The 17,810-nt window shown below is 50.9% G+C and overlaps 1 protein-coding gene across 1 annotated transcript; it reads right to left on the bottom strand.

The window, feature by feature from the left end:
* Positions 1-6,030: 6,030 nt before the first annotated feature.
* On the bottom strand, positions 6,031-8,674 carry LOC123381402 (complement C3-like). Its single transcript, XM_045042146.1, has 8 exons — positions 8,523-8,674; positions 8,192-8,297; positions 7,936-8,101; positions 7,423-7,512; positions 7,021-7,107; positions 6,813-6,932; positions 6,599-6,731; positions 6,031-6,163 (listed from the first exon to the last, which is right to left on the bottom strand). Exons 1-8 carry the CDS (start codon positions 8,672-8,674, stop codon positions 6,031-6,033), a joined length of 987 nt encoding a protein of 328 aa, XP_044898081.1.
* Between the last annotated feature and the right edge of the window lie 9,136 nt (positions 8,675-17,810).

Here is a 17,810-nt window from a genome sequence, read left to right as displayed (position 1 = left end):
CTTGGTCCTTCTCCTGGTCGTTCTGCAGGGCAGTGGAGCGCGCAGTAGGCTTTGCTTTTGGAGCGGTTGCCCCCTCCTTTGCCTGCGTCTCTTGCCTAATTTGCTCGCTGTTGCTCCTAGGTATTCTTTTTTATTCTTTAAAATTTTTTTTTGTATATATTTTAAAGTAATCTCTACACCCAGTGTGGGGCTCGAACTTACAGCCCTGAGATCAAGAGCCACCATGCTCCATCTACTGAGCCAGCCAGGCGCCCAGCTCCTGAGTACTCTTAAATAAAACTTTCTCGCTAAATTAGCCAGAGTTGTTTGGTTTCTGTGATTAAGCTAACAACCTTTACTAATTTTTAAATCTACACTGTTCATGTGTGATGGACATGATTTAAGAATGAAAGAAATGTGCAGAGAAAAGTAGGGTTGGAACTTCATGCAGCCTCAGAGAGAGGAATTGCATGTTTATATATGCGCATAGGTAGATACGTATCTGTATCTAGGTTATGCTTGTATGTGTAACCTTTTAGTGCCCTGCTTTCCATTTCCTTGGTCTACGTGGGTTTCAATTGCACCTGTTATGGACAATTCCATGCAATGCAAATTGCTCCCTCAAGAGGGCATATGAATTTTTCTATTCTCTCCTTCAGCGTCTCCTTGGTTCTCAGCATGTGCAGCTGTTAATGCCCTTCGGGGCAACTCTCACCCAGGAGCTGGCAGGTAACCAGGAGAACAGGGGCTAGTAGATAAATAAAACTAGCAAACTGAATCCAACCTCACATTAAGTAGGTTGTATGCCATGGCCAAGTGGGATCTATCCCAGGATATGTTCAGGGATTAGAAGACTCAAGCAGGTATTTGCACATCAGTGTTCACAGCAGCATTATTTACAACAGTCAAAAGGTGGAAATGACCCAAATGTCTATGGACAGATGAATGGACAAACAAAATACTGTGTATCCATACAATGGAATATTATTCAGCCATAAAAGAGACAAAGAACAAAGAACATTGGAAACATGCCAAGTGAAAGAAGCTAGAAATAAAAGGCTGCATATTGCCTGATTCCCTTTTATGATATATCCAGAATAGGCAAATCCATAGGGACAGAAAGCAGATTAGTGGTTACCAGGGGATGGGAGGTAGAGGGACATGGAGAGTGATTACTTAATGGAAACAGTGTTTCTCTGGAGTGATGAAAAACATTTTGAAACTCAAGAGAGGTGGTGATTGCCAAATATTGTAAATATATTAAGTGCCACTGAATTATACAGTTTAAAATGGTTGATTTTATGTTATGTGAATTTCAGCTCAGTAAAAAATAGAGACCTCAATCTATGGTGCAGTGAAAATATATACTGCCAACGCTATGAGGATCTAATTTAGTAGTACATGTGAAAGTTTAAATTTACTTACAAGGAGCCGCCTGAAAGATCTCCCCATGCCCCAAAGAGAATACTTTGAGCAAAAAAATCGAGTAGTATTGGGGTGCTTGGGTGACTCAGTCAGTTAAGTGTCTGACTCTTGGTTTTGGGTCAGGTCACGATCCCACAGTTTGTGAGATCCAGCCCCATGTCGGGCTCTGCGCTGACAGCACAGAGCCTGCCTGGGATTCTCTCTCACCCTCTCTCTGTCCCTCCCCTGCACATGCTCTCGCTCTCTCAAAATGAATAAACTTTAAAAAATCAAGTAGGGGGGCGCCTGGGTGGCGCAGTCGGTTGAGCGTCCGACTTCAGCCAGGTCACGATCTCGCGGTCCGTGGGTTCGAGCCCCGCGTCGGGCTCTGGGCTGATGGCTCAGAGCCTGGAGCCTGTTTCCGATTCTGTGTCTCCCTCTCTCTCTGCCCCTCCCCCGTTCATGCTCTGTCTCTCTCTGTCCCAAGGATAGATGAACGTTGAAAAAAAAAATCAAGTAGTATTGGGTTATAATCCAATTAGTCCAATTGAATAAATTAATACATGGGGGAGAAGAGACTAGTATCCTGTGCAGAAGAATTCCAAATAATTTATGTAGATATTCTGCTCTCAAGCAAGGGGAACATAACTTCCCCATAGTATTGACTGGTAGAGAGGCTTTTCTCTAAAGACCGCCTCATGGAAAAGGGAGCAGGGATAGGACTTTAAAGAGGAGAAACCTGACAAACACTCCTTCAGCCAGTTGACCAAGGTCAACATCATTAGTCATGAATCATGTTGATTTATATACCCTTAATATGATGTGAAAATGGCATTTCACTTCTGCAATATTCCTCCTATAACCCCACAATTCTAATCATGAGAGAACATCAGATACATCCCAACAAGGGGTCATCACGCAATCTCCCTGCCCAATGTTCTCTCGAAGCTGTTAGGGACACAAAAGCCAAGAAGCCAGAGATATTGTCGCAACCAAGAGGAGCCCAAGGAGCCATGATGGGTAAATGTAATCTGGTGTCCTGGATGAGGTCTTGGAACAGAAAATGGACATTGGGGGAGAACTAAGGAAATCTAAACTGTGGATTTCAGGGAACAAAAATGTAACAATTTTGGTTTGCTAATTATAACAAATGTATCATAGTAACATAAGGTGTTAATAATAGGAAAACTACAGAGGTATATACAAACTCTCTCTGTACTGTCTTCTCAATTGTTCTGCAACTTTAACACTTATCTAAAAAATGAACCCTGTTTAAAAAATGGGCCCATCCTTTGCCATCAAGAGACATCTGCGCATGGTGTTGAGTGCATAGACTCTGGAACCAGATTGCTTTGCACATGGTGTTGAGTGCATAGACTCTGGAACCAGATTGCTGGGGCTCAAATCCCAAACTCTGTCACTAATTGTCGGTGGTTGGTAGCCTGCAAGATGGCCTCCAGGGACCCCTGAGAGTCATGCCCTTTGTAGTCCTTGTCCTCGCTGAATCGTGTTGGCTCGTGTGACCAATAGAATGTTGTGGAAATGATGCTGTACAGTTTCCGAGGCTGGATCTTTAAAGGCACTGTGGCTTCCTCCTTGCGCTTTCTCTCTGATCGCTCACTCTGGGGAAAGCCAGCTGCCATCTCATGAGGACGCGCAAGCAACCTTGTGAAGAGGTGCACACGGCCGGGGATTGAGTCCTTCCATCAAGAGCCACCAGCAGCTTGCCAGCTACGTGAGGGAGCTACCTTGGAGGTGGCTCCTCCAGCCTCAGCCGAACTTTCAGATGACAACAGCCCCACCTGACATTTTAATTGCAATCTTGTGAGAGACCCCTAAGCCCAAATCGTGCAGCTCACTGGCTCCCTGTGGATTCCCAACCCACCAAAACTGTGAATGATAACACGTACCATTTAAGCCTCTAAGCTTTGGGGTAATTTGTTTCATAGCAATAGATAACTAAGGGACTCATTCAGGGGTAGGCACTTTTTCCCCCCCTAGAGGACAAGATAATAAATATTTTAGGCTGTTCAGGTCACATACAATCTCTGTTATACATTCTTCTTCTTCTTTTAACTCTTTGAAAATGTAAAAAAAAAAAATTCTTAGCTTGAGGGCTGTACAGAAACAAGCCATGAACTGAGCTTCCTCCTTGCTGGCTTCCTTCCTTCCTTCCTTCTTCTTTCCTTTACCTTCTCCCTTCCCCCCTCCTCCTTTCTTCTCTCTCACTCTTTCGTGTATTCAGTCATTAATTCAACAAAATGAGCACCTACTATGTGCTGGGCCTTGTGCGAGCTGCTGCAGTTATATTTGTGATTAGGACAGACATCCTTTCTGCTCTCCTGGGACTCCCAGCCCAGTAGGGGAGACAGACGACAAAGCCGTAAGTTAAGAACCCAGTGCTAGAGGGACTGCAAGGCATCCAGAATGGCTTGATCTTGGTGTGTCAATGCCCCTCCCCTGCCCCTCCCCTGCATTATGCCTTGTAGCATCTACCCGGAAGGAACCGAACAGGTTGGGGGGAGAGATAAAGGTCCAATTTCAGCTAGCCGGGGTGGCTGGGGCAGGCCTCTCTGAGTGGAGATTAGAAGGATGAAGAGAAAGAAGTCATGGGAAAGGTGTTTGGGCAGAAGGAACAGCTTATGCAAAAGCCCAGAGGCAAGGAAGAGCTAGGAGTTTTGGGGAACCATGGGGGGAGCCAGTGTGGCTGGGGTGAGTGGGGTGGAGAATGGGGGGCCAGGGGGTCAGGGAGGTGATGGGGCCACAATGCAGCACCTTGAGGGCTTTGGTGTCTGAGTGATAGGAGCTTGGGAGGGCTTTGAGCAGAAGTTGTTTGACCTGCTTTTCTCTCTAACCTGTGGATTCTAGCCACTCCACTCTCTCCCATGGCCTCTTGTCTTCCTCACTGAAAGGCCAGTGAACATTTATTGACTGTTAACTATACACTGGCACTCACAATTACTCTCTGGGAAGTAATTAAAGATGAGGAAACCCGGGGTGCCTGGGTGGCTCAGTCGGTTGAATGTCCGACTCTTGGTTTTGGCTCAGGTCATGCCTCAGTCGTGAGATCGAGCCTCATGCTGAGCATGGAGCCTGCTTGGGATTTTCTCTCTCCCTCTGCCCCTCCCCTGCACGCATGCTCTCTCTCTCTCTCAAAATAAATAAACATTAAAAAAAAAAAAAGATGAGGAAACCAAAGCAAAGAGAGGTGAGTAATCATGCTAAGGTCACACAGTCAGGAAGAAGTGGAAGCAGAATTTGAACTCAGGCAGTTGCCACCATGCTCTCTTGTGGCCCCACAGCTCCAGCCTCCTCCCCAGATTTCCTGCCATCAACTCAGTTTTCACCCATCAACCAGCTGGGCTGGTCAGTTCCTCTCCTGCTCAAATATCTTCCATGACTCCCTACTACCCTTGATAATGACCAAGCCCTCTAGCCTGGTATTTCAAACCTTTTATGAAGTCAGCTCACCCAGCAGCCCCCCAGGCCCGCCTTTCTGGTTCTCCTTCTCATCTCAGTCCCTCATTGACACACCAAGACCAAGGCATTCTGGATGCCTTGCAGTCCCTCTAGCACTCTTGGGGGTTCCTGGAGCCACGTGGGTTGCTGCCTTGGCTTGGCAGAGCTTTCAGTCCCATCCCAGGCCACATTGATAAAACTTATTCGCTTTCCCCTGCCCCTTGTCTTAGCTCCCCAGTTGCCTGGGGCTCCCCATCTAACCTTCAGTCAGGACCAGGTACAGCATGGGCACCAAATTCATCCATCAACTGATGCATTCATTAGATAATCATTTCGTGAGCACCTACTCTGTTCCAGCACTTGCTGTAGGAACTGAGAATATCGCAGTGAACAAGACAGACATGACCCCTGGTTTTAAGGAGCTGACACTGTAAGGCAGGAGAAATGCCTATTTAACAATCAAACCAATAACTGTTACACGCGATATATTTATAGGTGTTGTTGAGAGAACGAAACAGGGTAAGTGGAGAGAGAGTGACAGAAGGGGGTCTATTTTAGATATGTCATTAAAGCAAGTATCTTTGAGGAAGTGACTTTTAAAAAGAGTTTGTTTGTTTATTTTGAGAGAGAGAGAGAGAGAGAGAGAGAGAGAGAACATGTGCGTGAGAGTGGGAGAGAGGCAGAGAAAGAGGGAGAGGGGGAGAGAATCCCAAGCAGGCTCTGCACTGTCAGCATGGAGCCCGAAGCGGGGCTTGAACTCATGAACCACGAGATCATGACCCGAGCTGAAATCAAGTCAGAAGCTTAATCACCTGAGCCACTCAGGTGCCCCAGAAGTGACATTTAAACAGAGTCCAAATAAGGGAAGGGTTCAGTCAATGCAGATATCTGGAGGAAGGGTGTAGTTGGTGGAGGGAACAGTGAGTGCAAAGGCCCTGAGGTGGGAATCAATGTAGGTGTTGGAAGGACCCAAAGGAGGCCAGTGTGATTGAAATGGAGTAGGAGGGAGAGGGAAGAGGCGGGTCCACGCGATCGTAGGGCAGGTTGTGCGGGGCCTCCGATGAATGTTGAGCAGGGATAAATGTATGGAGTTTGGGTGTGATACTCCATGCTCTTTATTTGGGGTTAAGCCCAGTGGCCTGGGCCTGCTTGGAACAACCACCTGAGGGCAGCAGGCACCTCAGAGTCTTAGGACTCACGGCCACGTGTGCTCATATATTCTGAAAATCCTTCCAGCTGGTCCAGCAATTCCTTCTTGCCCACATCCCCTTCCGCTGGCCAATTCATGAGGAATGTCTCCTTGCCCAGGACACAGATGTAACTGTGGGTGAGAGATGGCAAGGGGGGTGAGGAGAGCCTGGTGCCCTGGGGGCGTGGAGCCCTCCCTGCCTGGCTCCTCTGTCCTGACTGGCAGCCTCCCACAGCCACAGGTTGTATGTCCACTCCAGCGGGCCCTCTTGGGTCCCACAGCCTCCACATGGCTGGGGATCAGAAAAGGCACCCCTTCCTCTGAGTCCTTATGGCCCCCTATTGGAAAGCCGAATCTATGTCTACATCAGCAACATCTCCTTGTGAATGGTGTTCCCCGGCATTGTTCAGTGCACAGTCTGCACCTCCCTTCAGGGCAGCCTCGAAACCCAGGACTCCTGCTGTTGGGTGACATGTGCTAATAGGAGGTGTTGACACCAGGGACTGGGCCAGGATGGGGAAAGGGGACCATGCCTGAGTCCTGGGACAGCAGCAGTCCCCCACGTACTGAGACTGGACTCTCCACAGGTCTGATGTGTGGCCCATGATGTATGTCTCCCGTTCTTGCAGCCCCAGGGAGTCATGGCAGGTGTCATGAGAGACGAATTTCCTCCTGGCGAGGGCCAGGGCAGAGTCTGTACCTGGAGGAGAGAAAACCCGGGGTGAGAATGTACACAGGCCTGGCTCCTTCCCCCACTGGGACCCTTGGGGTAGAACCCCACCCTGCCTCTTCTGCCCCATCCGACATACAACACTCTTGATGATGGCTTGGGGTTTCACGTTGTAGTAGATGCAGGGATTGGAGGTGGAGGCCTTCACAGACTCCAGCTTGACCTTGTACACTGGGAAAGCGAGGGCAGGAGGGTGTCCCGTTGGCATCTGGGCCGCAGGTGGACCTCCTCCTGTCCCCCCGCCACTTCCCACACTCACCGAAGTCCATGCCTGCCTCACAGGCTGCCGCCTGGAGCTCCTCCTGTCTCAGTAGGGCGCTGTCCTTCCTCAGAGATGGGCACCGTTCTGGAAGGTCAGCGGCTCGGGCTGCACCGAGGGAGGGGGCTTCCCCCCCCACCCCGGTCTGTAGGGTGCTCTCTGTCTTCCTCCCGCTCTCCTTCTGGTCTCTTTCTCCCATCTGAGTCTCTTTATGTCTCGCTCCATTTTTGGCTGTGCCTGAGCGTATGTGACAGTCTCTGTCTCTGGGTCTCCTTTTCTCTGTCTTCCTATCTCACCATCTCTCTCGGTCTAAACTCAGCCCTAAGAGACAGCCAGGAGGTGATGCAGGGCTCCTGGATCCCTAGCCTGGCAGCCCCGGCCTCGGCGTCTCCAGGACCTCACCCTCCGCACATCTGCACACATCTTGGTGACAGATCTTGCGCATGGAAGAGTGCTCTGTGGGCAGGTTGAAGCGAGAGCCGCACCTCCGAGCTGAAAGAGGGACGAACTGTTGGGGGGTTGGCTTGGGCTCGCCTTCCTGGGGGCCGGGTCACCGCCTGGCTCCGCCCCCTAAGCCCCGCCCCTCTCCCCACCTGGCCCTGCCCAGTCATTCTCTCCTCAGGCCCCTCCCCCTTGAAGACTCCTCCCTTCTCGCCCTGTGGGCCTTGCCCGGTCACTTCTCCGTCCCATCCCCTTCCAGACTCCGCACAACTCTGACTACGCAGGAAGGCCACGCCCCTTATCACCACATCCCTCTCGGTCCCTTTTAGCAACCTTCTTGCTGCCCCAGTGCCCAGCCCCCTCTGGGCCACGCCTCAAACCCCCGTCTTGGCCCCGCCCCTCATCCTTTCCTCCTGGCCCTGTTCTTCTCAGTCCTCTTGGGGGATACCTGTGCACCCCCAGATCCCTGCTTACAAGGCTGGTAGTAGTCGTATACGGTGACCTGGGCGGCCTGCAGGAACCGGGGAAGGGAATCCTGTCTGAGCCACTGACCACGGGGCACTGACCACAGGGCCTTGGCCATAACCAGTGACGACGTGACCTTGCGGCCTGAGGAGCTGACCTCAGACTGCATGGCTCTCTGGCAACACTACCCAAGGTGCTGACCGTGGATACTCCGCCCACCGGGTGGCCCACGGGCCCCTGGAGGAGGACACCCAGGCTTCCTCACCTTCTCCAGGTAGAGGACAACGGTGCTGTCGCTGTAGCTCGTCTTGGTCTCACACTGGAAGGCGTACATCTCCACGTTGCTTGTCAGCTGGGGCACAGGGTGAGGCCTGCAGGTTGGCAGAGACACCCCCCCTCCAACCCGCTTCCCACTGCCCGGAGGTCCCCAGCTCTAGGAGCTCTAGTCAGTGTGAAGTAACTCTCAGAGCTCCCAGCCCTTGTCCCATCAACGCCAGTGTCAGGGAAACGGAGGCCCCATCAGGGCAAGGCCTTGCCTAAGGTCATGCAGGGAGACAATCAGAAGTGACCATGGCTACTGACCACGGGGCACTAACCTTGGGGCCTTGACCCCCGTGCCCACACGGGGACTGTGGGATGTTGCTAGGGCATTCCCACCCTGTTCGGCAGGTGGGACCTCCGTTACCTGTTTGAGGTCATTCTGGTTGGGGTAGAAGCCAGTGAGCAGGGAGACCTCCATGATGCTCATTGTGGCCTCTCGATTTCCCTGGAACCTGGGGATTTCACAGCTCCAGTCTTTCTTCACTCTCCTCCTTCCTCTCCCCCCATGCTCCCCCTGCCATCATCTCAGGCCTGGATGAATGCAGTCAGTAGCCTCCTCCTGGGTCTCCCCGCTACTCCTCTGCCCCTAGAAGCATACAGTTTAGCGAACAGGAGTCTCGTGTGTTGCCTCCTTGCTTAACAATTTTAGCAGGCGCTTTGTCTCATCCATCCACTTCACCCCCTCTCACCCCAGCCTTCATGTGATTGCTCTTAAGCATCTCTCTCCTGCCCCTGGACCTTGGCATATGCTGTTCTCTCAGCCTGGAGTCCTCATTCCTCTCTCTCTCTCTGCCCTGAAACATCCTACTTCCATCTTTGCAATTTCCACTGATCCCTCCCTCCCTCTGGGAAGCCTTCTCCCACTCATGCACCTTGTCATTCTCTAATTTGCCCTCCTGTGCCTCTGTAGACCTCTCCTTGGCCATATTTAATCACAGCTGTCATTCTAAATTGATTCTGGATGATTATATGGTGATTGTCTGTCTCCCCTGATAGGCTGTGAGCTCCATCAGGCAGAGAGGGGCTGCCTTGCTCACGGCTGTGCCCTCAGTTCCTAGAACAGAGCTCAACCCGTGTTTTTATCTGGGGCAGATCTGGGTGAGGGCATTTGAGGGAAAGGGCAGGACTGGGGTGAGGGCTGGGGTGTCTGGAGAAGATGGGGATGGGGAGGCGGCAGGCTTGGAACCAGTTCTGGGCATCCGGGACGTGGAGCACGTTCACGGTGGCGGAGTCCAGCATCCCGGGACAGGGAAGGCTGGGGGACAGGACTGGGCAGCAGTATTGTAGACAAGCATGGGAGGGGAAGGGAGGGCAGGATGGGAGGCAGGCTGAGGGGGCATGCACGGAAAAGCAAGCCTGGCTGGTTCCCACCCTCCATTCAGTATGCAGGAAGAGCTGGCAAGGGGTCTGGATGCTGGGAAGCGAGGCCTTCCTCCTGCCCGGCCCAAGATCCTGGGGCCCTGACCTTGTCTCCGCCCAGAGCTGGAAGGTCTCTTCCCCTTTTTTATTATCTGCAGAGAGAAGGCGGGAGTTTAGAGGCTGGGTAACACAGCTTCCTGGGTTCAAATCCTGACTCTGCTGTGTGACTTTGGGCAAGGTGCTTTAGCTCTCTGTGCTTTAGTTACCTAAACTGTAAATGAGGAGCATAATATTCCCAGCCCAGCCAGCCTGCAAGGATTTAATGAGTTAATAGGAGCAAAGGTCTTAACATCGTGCGTTATCACTTCTTGGTAACTGTCAGTTACTATTATTCTCATCACTACTCCCATTGCTACCGCCACTATTATTATTATTGTTATTGTTATTTTATTTTTATTAAAAAGTGTGGCCCAAACCAAATCCTTGGTCACCTCAGTACCTGAAAGTCCTGGGGCTGGGGAGGCTCATTCCCCTCATCCCCACATTGAGTTCCCACTGGCGAAGTCCTGTCTCTTCCTTCTTGGTACCCCACCCAGACTAGGAACTCCAGAATCCCATTTCTGGTCATCTCCACATCCCCTACCCCGCTTCAGCCCCCATCGTCTCCCACAGGACCGGTGCAGTCGCTTCCTCCCTTGTCCCCCAGTTTCTCCCATTGTCTTCTACAGTCTGTGCCAGAGGGAGCCTGTGCCAACCTTCTCTCTCAGAACACTCCATGGCTCCCGCTTCACTCAGCAAACACCAGTGATCTCACTATGGCCGCAAGTCCTGGCATCATCTGCCCCCATAACCTCTCCAGTTCTTTTTCCTAAAACCCTACTCTTTGCTCCTCTGTGGGCACAATGGCCTCTTCAAACAAGGTGAGCTCATTCTTGCCTCCGGGCCTTTGCACCTTCCATTCCACCTGCTTGGAATGCTATTCCCTCAGATCCTTCACGGCTCATTCTCTCCCTTCTTTCGTGTCTGAGCTCAAATGCCACCTCCTCAGAGAGCTTCCCCTGGACCTCCTCCAAGCGTGTATCACCTTTTCCTGCTTTATTTGGTATGGTACTATCATCACCTTCTGCATATTTGTTTTTATAGTGTAGATTGTTATAAATAAATAGCAGGAATATAATATACTTATTGTTGTATTACTGTTTGTCTCTCCCTACTAGAATGTGGGACCCAGGAGAAGATCACGCCTGTGTTCCTGGGGTCCAGAAACATGGCATGGCACAGTAAATTCTCAACAAATATTTGTTGAATAGTTGAATAAGGCAATAAATGTGCTTACTGAATGATAGCTAAAATAAAGTGATGAAAAAGAAGGGCTGGGAGTCCCTGGGTCTAGGCTCACCTTCCAGGGCACTATGGAGAGTCACATTCAGGTGGTACAGGGTGCAGGTGCCCTCCTAGGACTCTGGGGACCTGTAGTACATGGTCAGGATCTGCCGGGGCAGGAAAGGTGTCAGAGACCATTCCCAACCATTCCCTTCCTCCTCACCCCAGTCCTCGCCTGGCCAGGTTCTGCCCCTGTGGATAATTCGCTTCAAAGTCTGCCCCCTTCCCATAATTCCTGGGTGCAGTGACCAGAACACTCTTTAGGTTCTAGACCACCTCAGCGTAATAGGACTTTCTTCAGTAATGGAAATAGTCCCTACCTGCACTGTTCATGTGGTAAACACTAGCCACATGTAGTTATTGAGCACTTGAAATGTGGCTAGTGCAACTGAGGAGCTGAATGCTTAATTTTACTTAATTTAAATTTCACTGAGGCTCATGGGGGAGTGTGACATGCCCAAAGTCACACAACGAAGTCAGAGATTCAACCGTGACTCCATTGCCAGAAACATGAAAACAGGCTGCCTCAAATTTAGTGAACAAGACATCTGTCCTTCTGGGCCACAGGGCATGGAGCCAGAAGATATAATGGAGCCCCTAGATGTTGGGGAAAGGGTAGAATTATCCTCCAGGCATTGGAAGGCATGCTGGAGGGAGAATCTTCCTTTGGAGAGCAAAGAGACACCCTTCAGGGACTCAGCATGGGAGGGCAGACAGGTCCAAAGATCTCTGGCTTCTGTCTCTCCTGACTCTTGACTTATAACAAGTGAAGACCTTTCTGAGTCTCTCATTCCCTAACTGGTGAATGGAGTCCGTATTTTTACCAACTTTCTATGGGCAGGCTTTGGGGTGTCCTTAACTTGGTTCCTAGCAAATAGTAGTGCCCTAAGTTGTAGTTAAAATTATTGCTAATGTTGGTCTTGTCTTGCAGTCTAGATTGCCTCTGTTTCTACCAGTGGCGGGGTGGAGGGGGGTGCGGGGCTGGGCTCCAGTTAAGCATCTCAACGTGGGACACCAGACCTACTGAGATTGTGCCTCTCCCACTGCCACTGGCTTTGATCTCTAGGTCATACTGGGCAGAGAACTGAAAGGAAGTGAGGAGAATTTGAACATGGAGGAAGCATCAAACCATGGCTCAAATGCAGTGGGGTTGGGGAAGAAAACATGCATGGGCACTGAGGCCTCAGTAACTTCCCTATCTTGGGGCCTAGTGGCTCACTGCTCACCTGTCTCCATGTAGATGGTTTTTCTTTTCCTTTTTTTTTTTTTTTAACATTTATTCATTAAAATTTTTTAAAATGTTTATTTATTTTTGAAAGAGACAGAGGGGCGTCTGGGTGGCGCAGTCGGTTAAGCGTCCGACTTCAGCCAGGTCACGATCTCGCGGTCCGTGAGTTCGAGCCCCGCATCAGGCTCAGGGCTGATGGCTCAGAGCCTGGAGCCTGTTTCGGATTCTGTGTCTCCCTCTCTCTCTGCCCCTCCCCTGTTCATGCTCTGTCTCTCTCTGTCCCAAAAATAAATAAACGTTGAAAAAAAAAAAAAAGAAAGAGACAGAGACAGAGCATGAGAGGCAGAGAGAGAAGGAGACACAGGGCCCTAAGCAGGCTCCAGGCTCTGAGCTGTCAGCACAGACCCTGATGCGGGGCTCGAACTCACAGACCGTGAGATCATGACCTGAGCCGAAGTCGGACGCCCAACCGACTGAGCCACCCAGGCGCCCCTTAACATTTATTCATTTTTGAAAGACAGAGAGAGACAGAGCATGAGTGAAGGAGGGGCAGAGGGAAGGAGACACAGAATCTGAAGCAGGCTCCAGGCTCTGAGCTGTCAGCACACAGCCTGATGCGGGGCTCGAACTCATGGACTGAGAGATCATGACCTGAGCAGAAGTCAGACACTTAACTGACTGAGACACCCAGGCGCCCCTACCTTTCCTTTTTGGAAGAGTATTTGTGGTGGCTACACTGTCACTAGATCAACTACAACTGCCAACTCGGGCTGTGTCCTAATGTATGTCTGTTCAATCTGTCCACTTTGCAGTGTCTCCAGAGTTCCTTGTGCATGGAACCACCACAGGACTTTTCTCCCTGTCATCTTTGCATCTACTCTTGTTTCCATCACACATTATTCCTTCAGTATAGACATTGGTTGTGAGATAACCTTGGAGAGGGAGACTGGCAGGGACATGACTCTTGGCCTCATCCCCAATGCAGACTTCATGTCTGCCCCTCAGTGCCCTACCTTTGCTGACCGCTGCTGGTAGGCATTGTTCTGATCCATGATCCACTCCAAGTTCAAGGCTCTCTTGGGGACGCTTATGTGGACGCGGAGATCCTGGACATCCTCGAAAGGGACAGCTTTGCGGAAGCCGGTGAGGGCCTCAAGGGCCACCACAGTGGTTTGGTGTTGGGATGGGGCTGAGGATCAGCACCACTGACAGCGCCCAGGGCAACACCCAGCGTGGCAAATCAGCACCACGGGCAGCTCCTTCCGGTGGGCCAACCTCGTCAAGACCTCGGCTAGCGCCCCTCCCCAGTCCCCTCTTTCAGGGACCCGGGTCACCTGGGTGGACTTGAAGCCTCCGCCTAGCTCCCGCTTCTCCAGTAGCCACTGGGCAATGGCGTGCGTCTCATTGTAGCGACCTAACTCCAGCTTCTGCATCAGCGCATAGGCTGTGGCCTCAGTGGTGTAATGGGAGTTCTCATCCAGGTGGTCCACTGGCCAGTGGGTTTTATCTGGGAGGTGGATGGCCACTTTGTCTCCCAGAACCGGGTCCATCTACCTAAACCTGTCCTCTCCTTGTGTCATCTGGCCCAAGTGTTCTCATCTGCTATTTTATTGAGCACTTACTTTATGTGAAACTCTCTGAGGAGGCATATGGACATTTTATTTTCAGAACACTCTAGGAGACAGGGACGCTATTTAGAGATGTGGAAATTAAGGTTAAGAGAAGCTCTTCCAGGTTCCACCAGTCCCACTGCAGGCGAGTTTTTCTAAGTCCATTCCTCTTGACTCGAGTAATGGAGAGGATGGGACAAGGGCCCTTGGAGATGAGGTAGGTACGGCCATGGAATGCACAGTTAACCACATGTTATGACTTTTCTATCCTTGACCACGGCCAGCCTTTTCCCAGTTCAGGGTATTTGCACATGCCATTCTGTCAGCTTGGAACGTCCTTGGCCTTTCACACAGGCCCTTTTCACAGAGCCAGTTCCCAGTTCTCCAATCCATACCCCTCCCCTCTCATCATCTCTCCCACCCATCCTGCATGTTATCATCTCAGTGCTTGTATCAATTTGTGGTTCTTTATTGATCTGTTTGTCTTTGTTTTCTTTTCCTCAGGGAAGGTGGGATCTTTGAGAGCAAGGGCCATATTAATCTTGTTCACCTTGGTTTCTTGGCGTCTGAGCTCAAGGGGTGGCACACCATAGATGCTCAGTAAACGCTAAGGGATTCATCACACATTGCTGGATTTTAAATCACACAATCTCCCTCCCCCTGCCCCCCATGACTGTGGTTAACACACAGTTGATTAAGAAGTGGCCCACACTCACTACGGCTGGCAAAGCTGTCCAGGCGATCATTGGCTCGGGGGCTCTCAGTGAGGGCCAGAGCATAGGAGACTATGGCTACTGCAAAGGTTGTCTGAATTTGGGGAAGCCGTTTCTCCAGGAAGCTACGGGCTCGCTCCATGCTGGCGGTCAAATTCTGGAAGGTCAGAGAGAAGAAACTAGATGGGAGAGATTGGAGGAGAAGGGTCTAGGAGTTAGAAGAGAGGGATGCACTGAGAGGGACATCAGGATGGGGGAACTTCCTGTGGGCAGAGGGTATAGAGGAGTCTGCAGAGCCTGACCTCCTCTTTGGGTCTTACCTGTATCTTTCGGCTGCACAGTTCCTTTCCCTCGTCTAGGGCAATCGGAACAAGAGCTGTGAGAGATATGTCTGCTTCAGAGCCTCGGTAGCCACCCTGTGGACGCAGGATCACACCCATGATCCCCAGTGTCTTGGAGAGATTTTCCCCAACCTCTCCCGCATGACCTTGACAAACTCCCAGGTGCTCGGCTCTGGGCTGGAGGATGCCGGAAGCAGGATGGGGAGAGAGGAGGAGGAGGAACCACCCAGAAATCTGCCTGTGTGGGGGTCTGCATCATGAACCAAAGCCAACAGCCACGGGAGGTGATGCGCTAAACTCTGCACTATCTCAGAGCACTCTTTCAGCAGCTCCATTTTCCTGATAAGGAAAGCGACGGTCAGAGAGGTGGTCTCCCCATTGGTGGTAAATGACTGACTTAAGGTGTGAGTTCCTCTTTAGTCTGCTAGCTCTACCTTCAGCGTCTGTGCTGGGTTGAATAGTGTCCCTCCCTTCCCTGAAAAAAACTCATGTCCACTCAGAACCTCAGAATATGATCTTACTTGGAAATGGGGTCTTTGCAGATGTAATTGGTTAAGTTAAGAAGACGTCATACTTATTAGAGTGGGCCCTATCCAGGGATTAGTGTACTTATAAGAAGGCCATATGAAGACACACAAAAAGAAGGATGGACAGAGGTGGGAGGGTTGCAGCTACCGGTCAAGGAATGCTAAGGACTGCCAGAAGCCATCAAGCCAGAAGAGACAAGGAAGCGTTCTCCCCTAGAGCCTTCAGAAAGAGCATGGCCCTGCTGATGCCTTGATCTGGGACTTCTGGTCTTCAGAACTGTGACAAAATAAATACATTTCTTTCAATGTTTTTATTTATTTTTGGGACAGAGAGAGACAGAGCATGAACGGGGGAGGGGCAGAGAGAGAGGGAGACACAGAATCGGAAGCAGGCTCCAGGCTCCGAGCCATCAGCCCAGAGCCCGACGCGGGGCTCAAACTCACGGACCGCGAGATCGTGACCTGGCTGAAGTCGGACGCTTAACCGACTGTGCCACCCAGGCGCCCCAGACAAAATAAATACATTTCTGTTGTTTGGAGACATCCAGTTTGTGGTACTTTTTACAGGAGTCCCAGGGAATTAATTCCCACCCCACAGTGGCCAAAGAAGTCTGTGAACTCTTGAATCAGATTGTGTCCCTCCTCGGTTTGGAACCTTCCATGGCTCCCATCTCATTTGGAGGAAAAGCCCAAGTCCTCCCTGCAGCCCAAAAGGCCCCATGCAATCTGTCCCATCCCCTCCCTCACCTTCTCCTCCTTCTCTCCTGTTGCTCATTCTGTCCCAGCCACAGGGGACTCCTCACTATTCCTCAAACATATTGGGCACTTCAGTCTCAGGGCCTTGGCACCTGCTGTTCCCTCTGCTTGGAACACTGTTTTCCTAATTGTCCACATGACTTGCTCCCTCACCTCCTCACCTCCTCAGGTCCATACAAATATCATATTTTCATGAAGCCTTCCAAAATTACCGCCCCACCACCTTGGTTCCCCTTCCCCCGCATCTTTCCCCATATCGCTTTTTATTTTTTTTCAACGTTTATTTATTTTTGGGACAGAGAGAGACAGAGCATGAACGGGGGAGGGGCAGAGAGAGAGGGAGACACAGAATCGGAAACAGGCTCCAGGCTCTGAGCCATCAGCCCAGAGCCCGACACGGGGCTCGAACTCACGGACCGCGAGATCGTGACCTGGCTGAAGTCGGACGCTTAACCGACTGCGCCACCCAGGCGCCCCAACCCCATATCACTTTTAACAAGTGATGTCGTTTAGGTGTCTATCATGCTTATCGCCACACCATGAGAGCAGAGATTTTTGTCTATTTTGTTTGCCCCAGGTCCTCGGTGTTTAAAGCAGTGCCCAGCACACTGCAGGTGCCTGAGAAATGTTTGCTGGTGGAAAGAAACTCTGATCTGTGAGCCTGTGAAACCTGTGTAACCCTTCTCTGTACCGCCTTCCTGTACAGCATCTGGCTCCTGCTCACACAGGCCTCCACACTCCCTAACTCCCCGTTTCATCTGGGGACGCAATCTGTCTTTGCTGAGTTCCTGCATTCACCCAGAGTTTTGTTCAGCAAACATTTGCCAACTGTGATAAACCAGATCTGCTCACCTCCCTGGAAGGGCTCACAGAGCAGGGAAAGCAAACCCTGAACAGACAATTTCAAATCCTAAGACCCCCCCAAGACCCTGTGGGTTTCAGGGCCTGGCATCTCTCCTCCTTCTCAGGCCTCAGGACAAGCTATCCCCTCCCCCAACTTTGGGTTCTGTTCCCTTCCTTTTCCTCAAACGTGCCAGAGCCTCAGGGCCTTTGCACATGCTGCTCCTTTTGCCTGGCGCTCTCTTTGCTATTCTTCTCCCACCAACTGTGTTCCTTCATCAGCTTGCTGCTTGGTTGTCACTTCCTTTTGCAGGTTTCCCTGACCAGAAATGGCCCCTCTCCTGGTATTTCTTTCCCATGGAGCTTAGCACAATTGTGATTTAAACAATCACCGGTTATAATTATTTGGTGAATTTCTGTCTTCCTCCCACACCCCAGCTTGTGAGTACTACAAGGAAGAGGCTGTAAATGTCTTGTTTACCGCCACATCTCCCCTGTGTCTAGTACAAAGCGTGGTTGGAACACAGCAGTTGCTGGGTAAATATCTGTTGAGTGAGTGAATGATAACCCTACTGTCATAGGTACGATAATAGAGACAGGCACAGGGCTGGTATTCAAGGAAGACTTCTGGAGGAGGTGAGTCTGAGCTAAGTCTAAAGAGAAAACAGAATTTGGCCAGGCAAAGAAAAGAAAGGGGATGGAGTGTGGCTATTCCGTGCAGAGAGGGTCTCAAAAGCAAAGGGATCTGTGATCAGGGAGTAGTAGTGAGGGGCAAGGCTTGGGAGGAGATACAGAAGAGAGGATAT

This window comes from Felis catus, chromosome A2, assembly GCF_018350175.1.
Source record: "Felis catus isolate Fca126 chromosome A2, F.catus_Fca126_mat1.0, whole genome shotgun sequence".
Classification (NCBI taxonomy): domain Eukaryota; kingdom Metazoa; phylum Chordata; class Mammalia; order Carnivora; family Felidae; genus Felis; species Felis catus.
The sequence above is the reverse complement of the archived record's forward strand: the minus strand, read 5'-3'. Positions and strand labels throughout refer to the sequence as shown.

Excerpts from the sequence above, each read along its gene's own strand:
- LOC123381402 (XM_045042146.1), bottom strand. The coding sequence starts at position 8,674 with ATGAGCATCATGGAGGTCTCCCTGCTCACTGGCTTCTACCCCAACCAG. Across the intron at positions 7,513-7,935 it reads ATACGACTACTACCAGCCTT|CTCGGAGGTGCGGCTCTCGC; the intron begins GTAAGCAGGGAT and ends TCCCTCTTTCAG. Across the intron at positions 6,732-6,812 it reads GATGGGGCAGAAGAGGCAGG|GTACAGACTCTGCCCTGGCC; the intron begins GTGGGGTTCTAC and ends TCTCTCCTCCAG.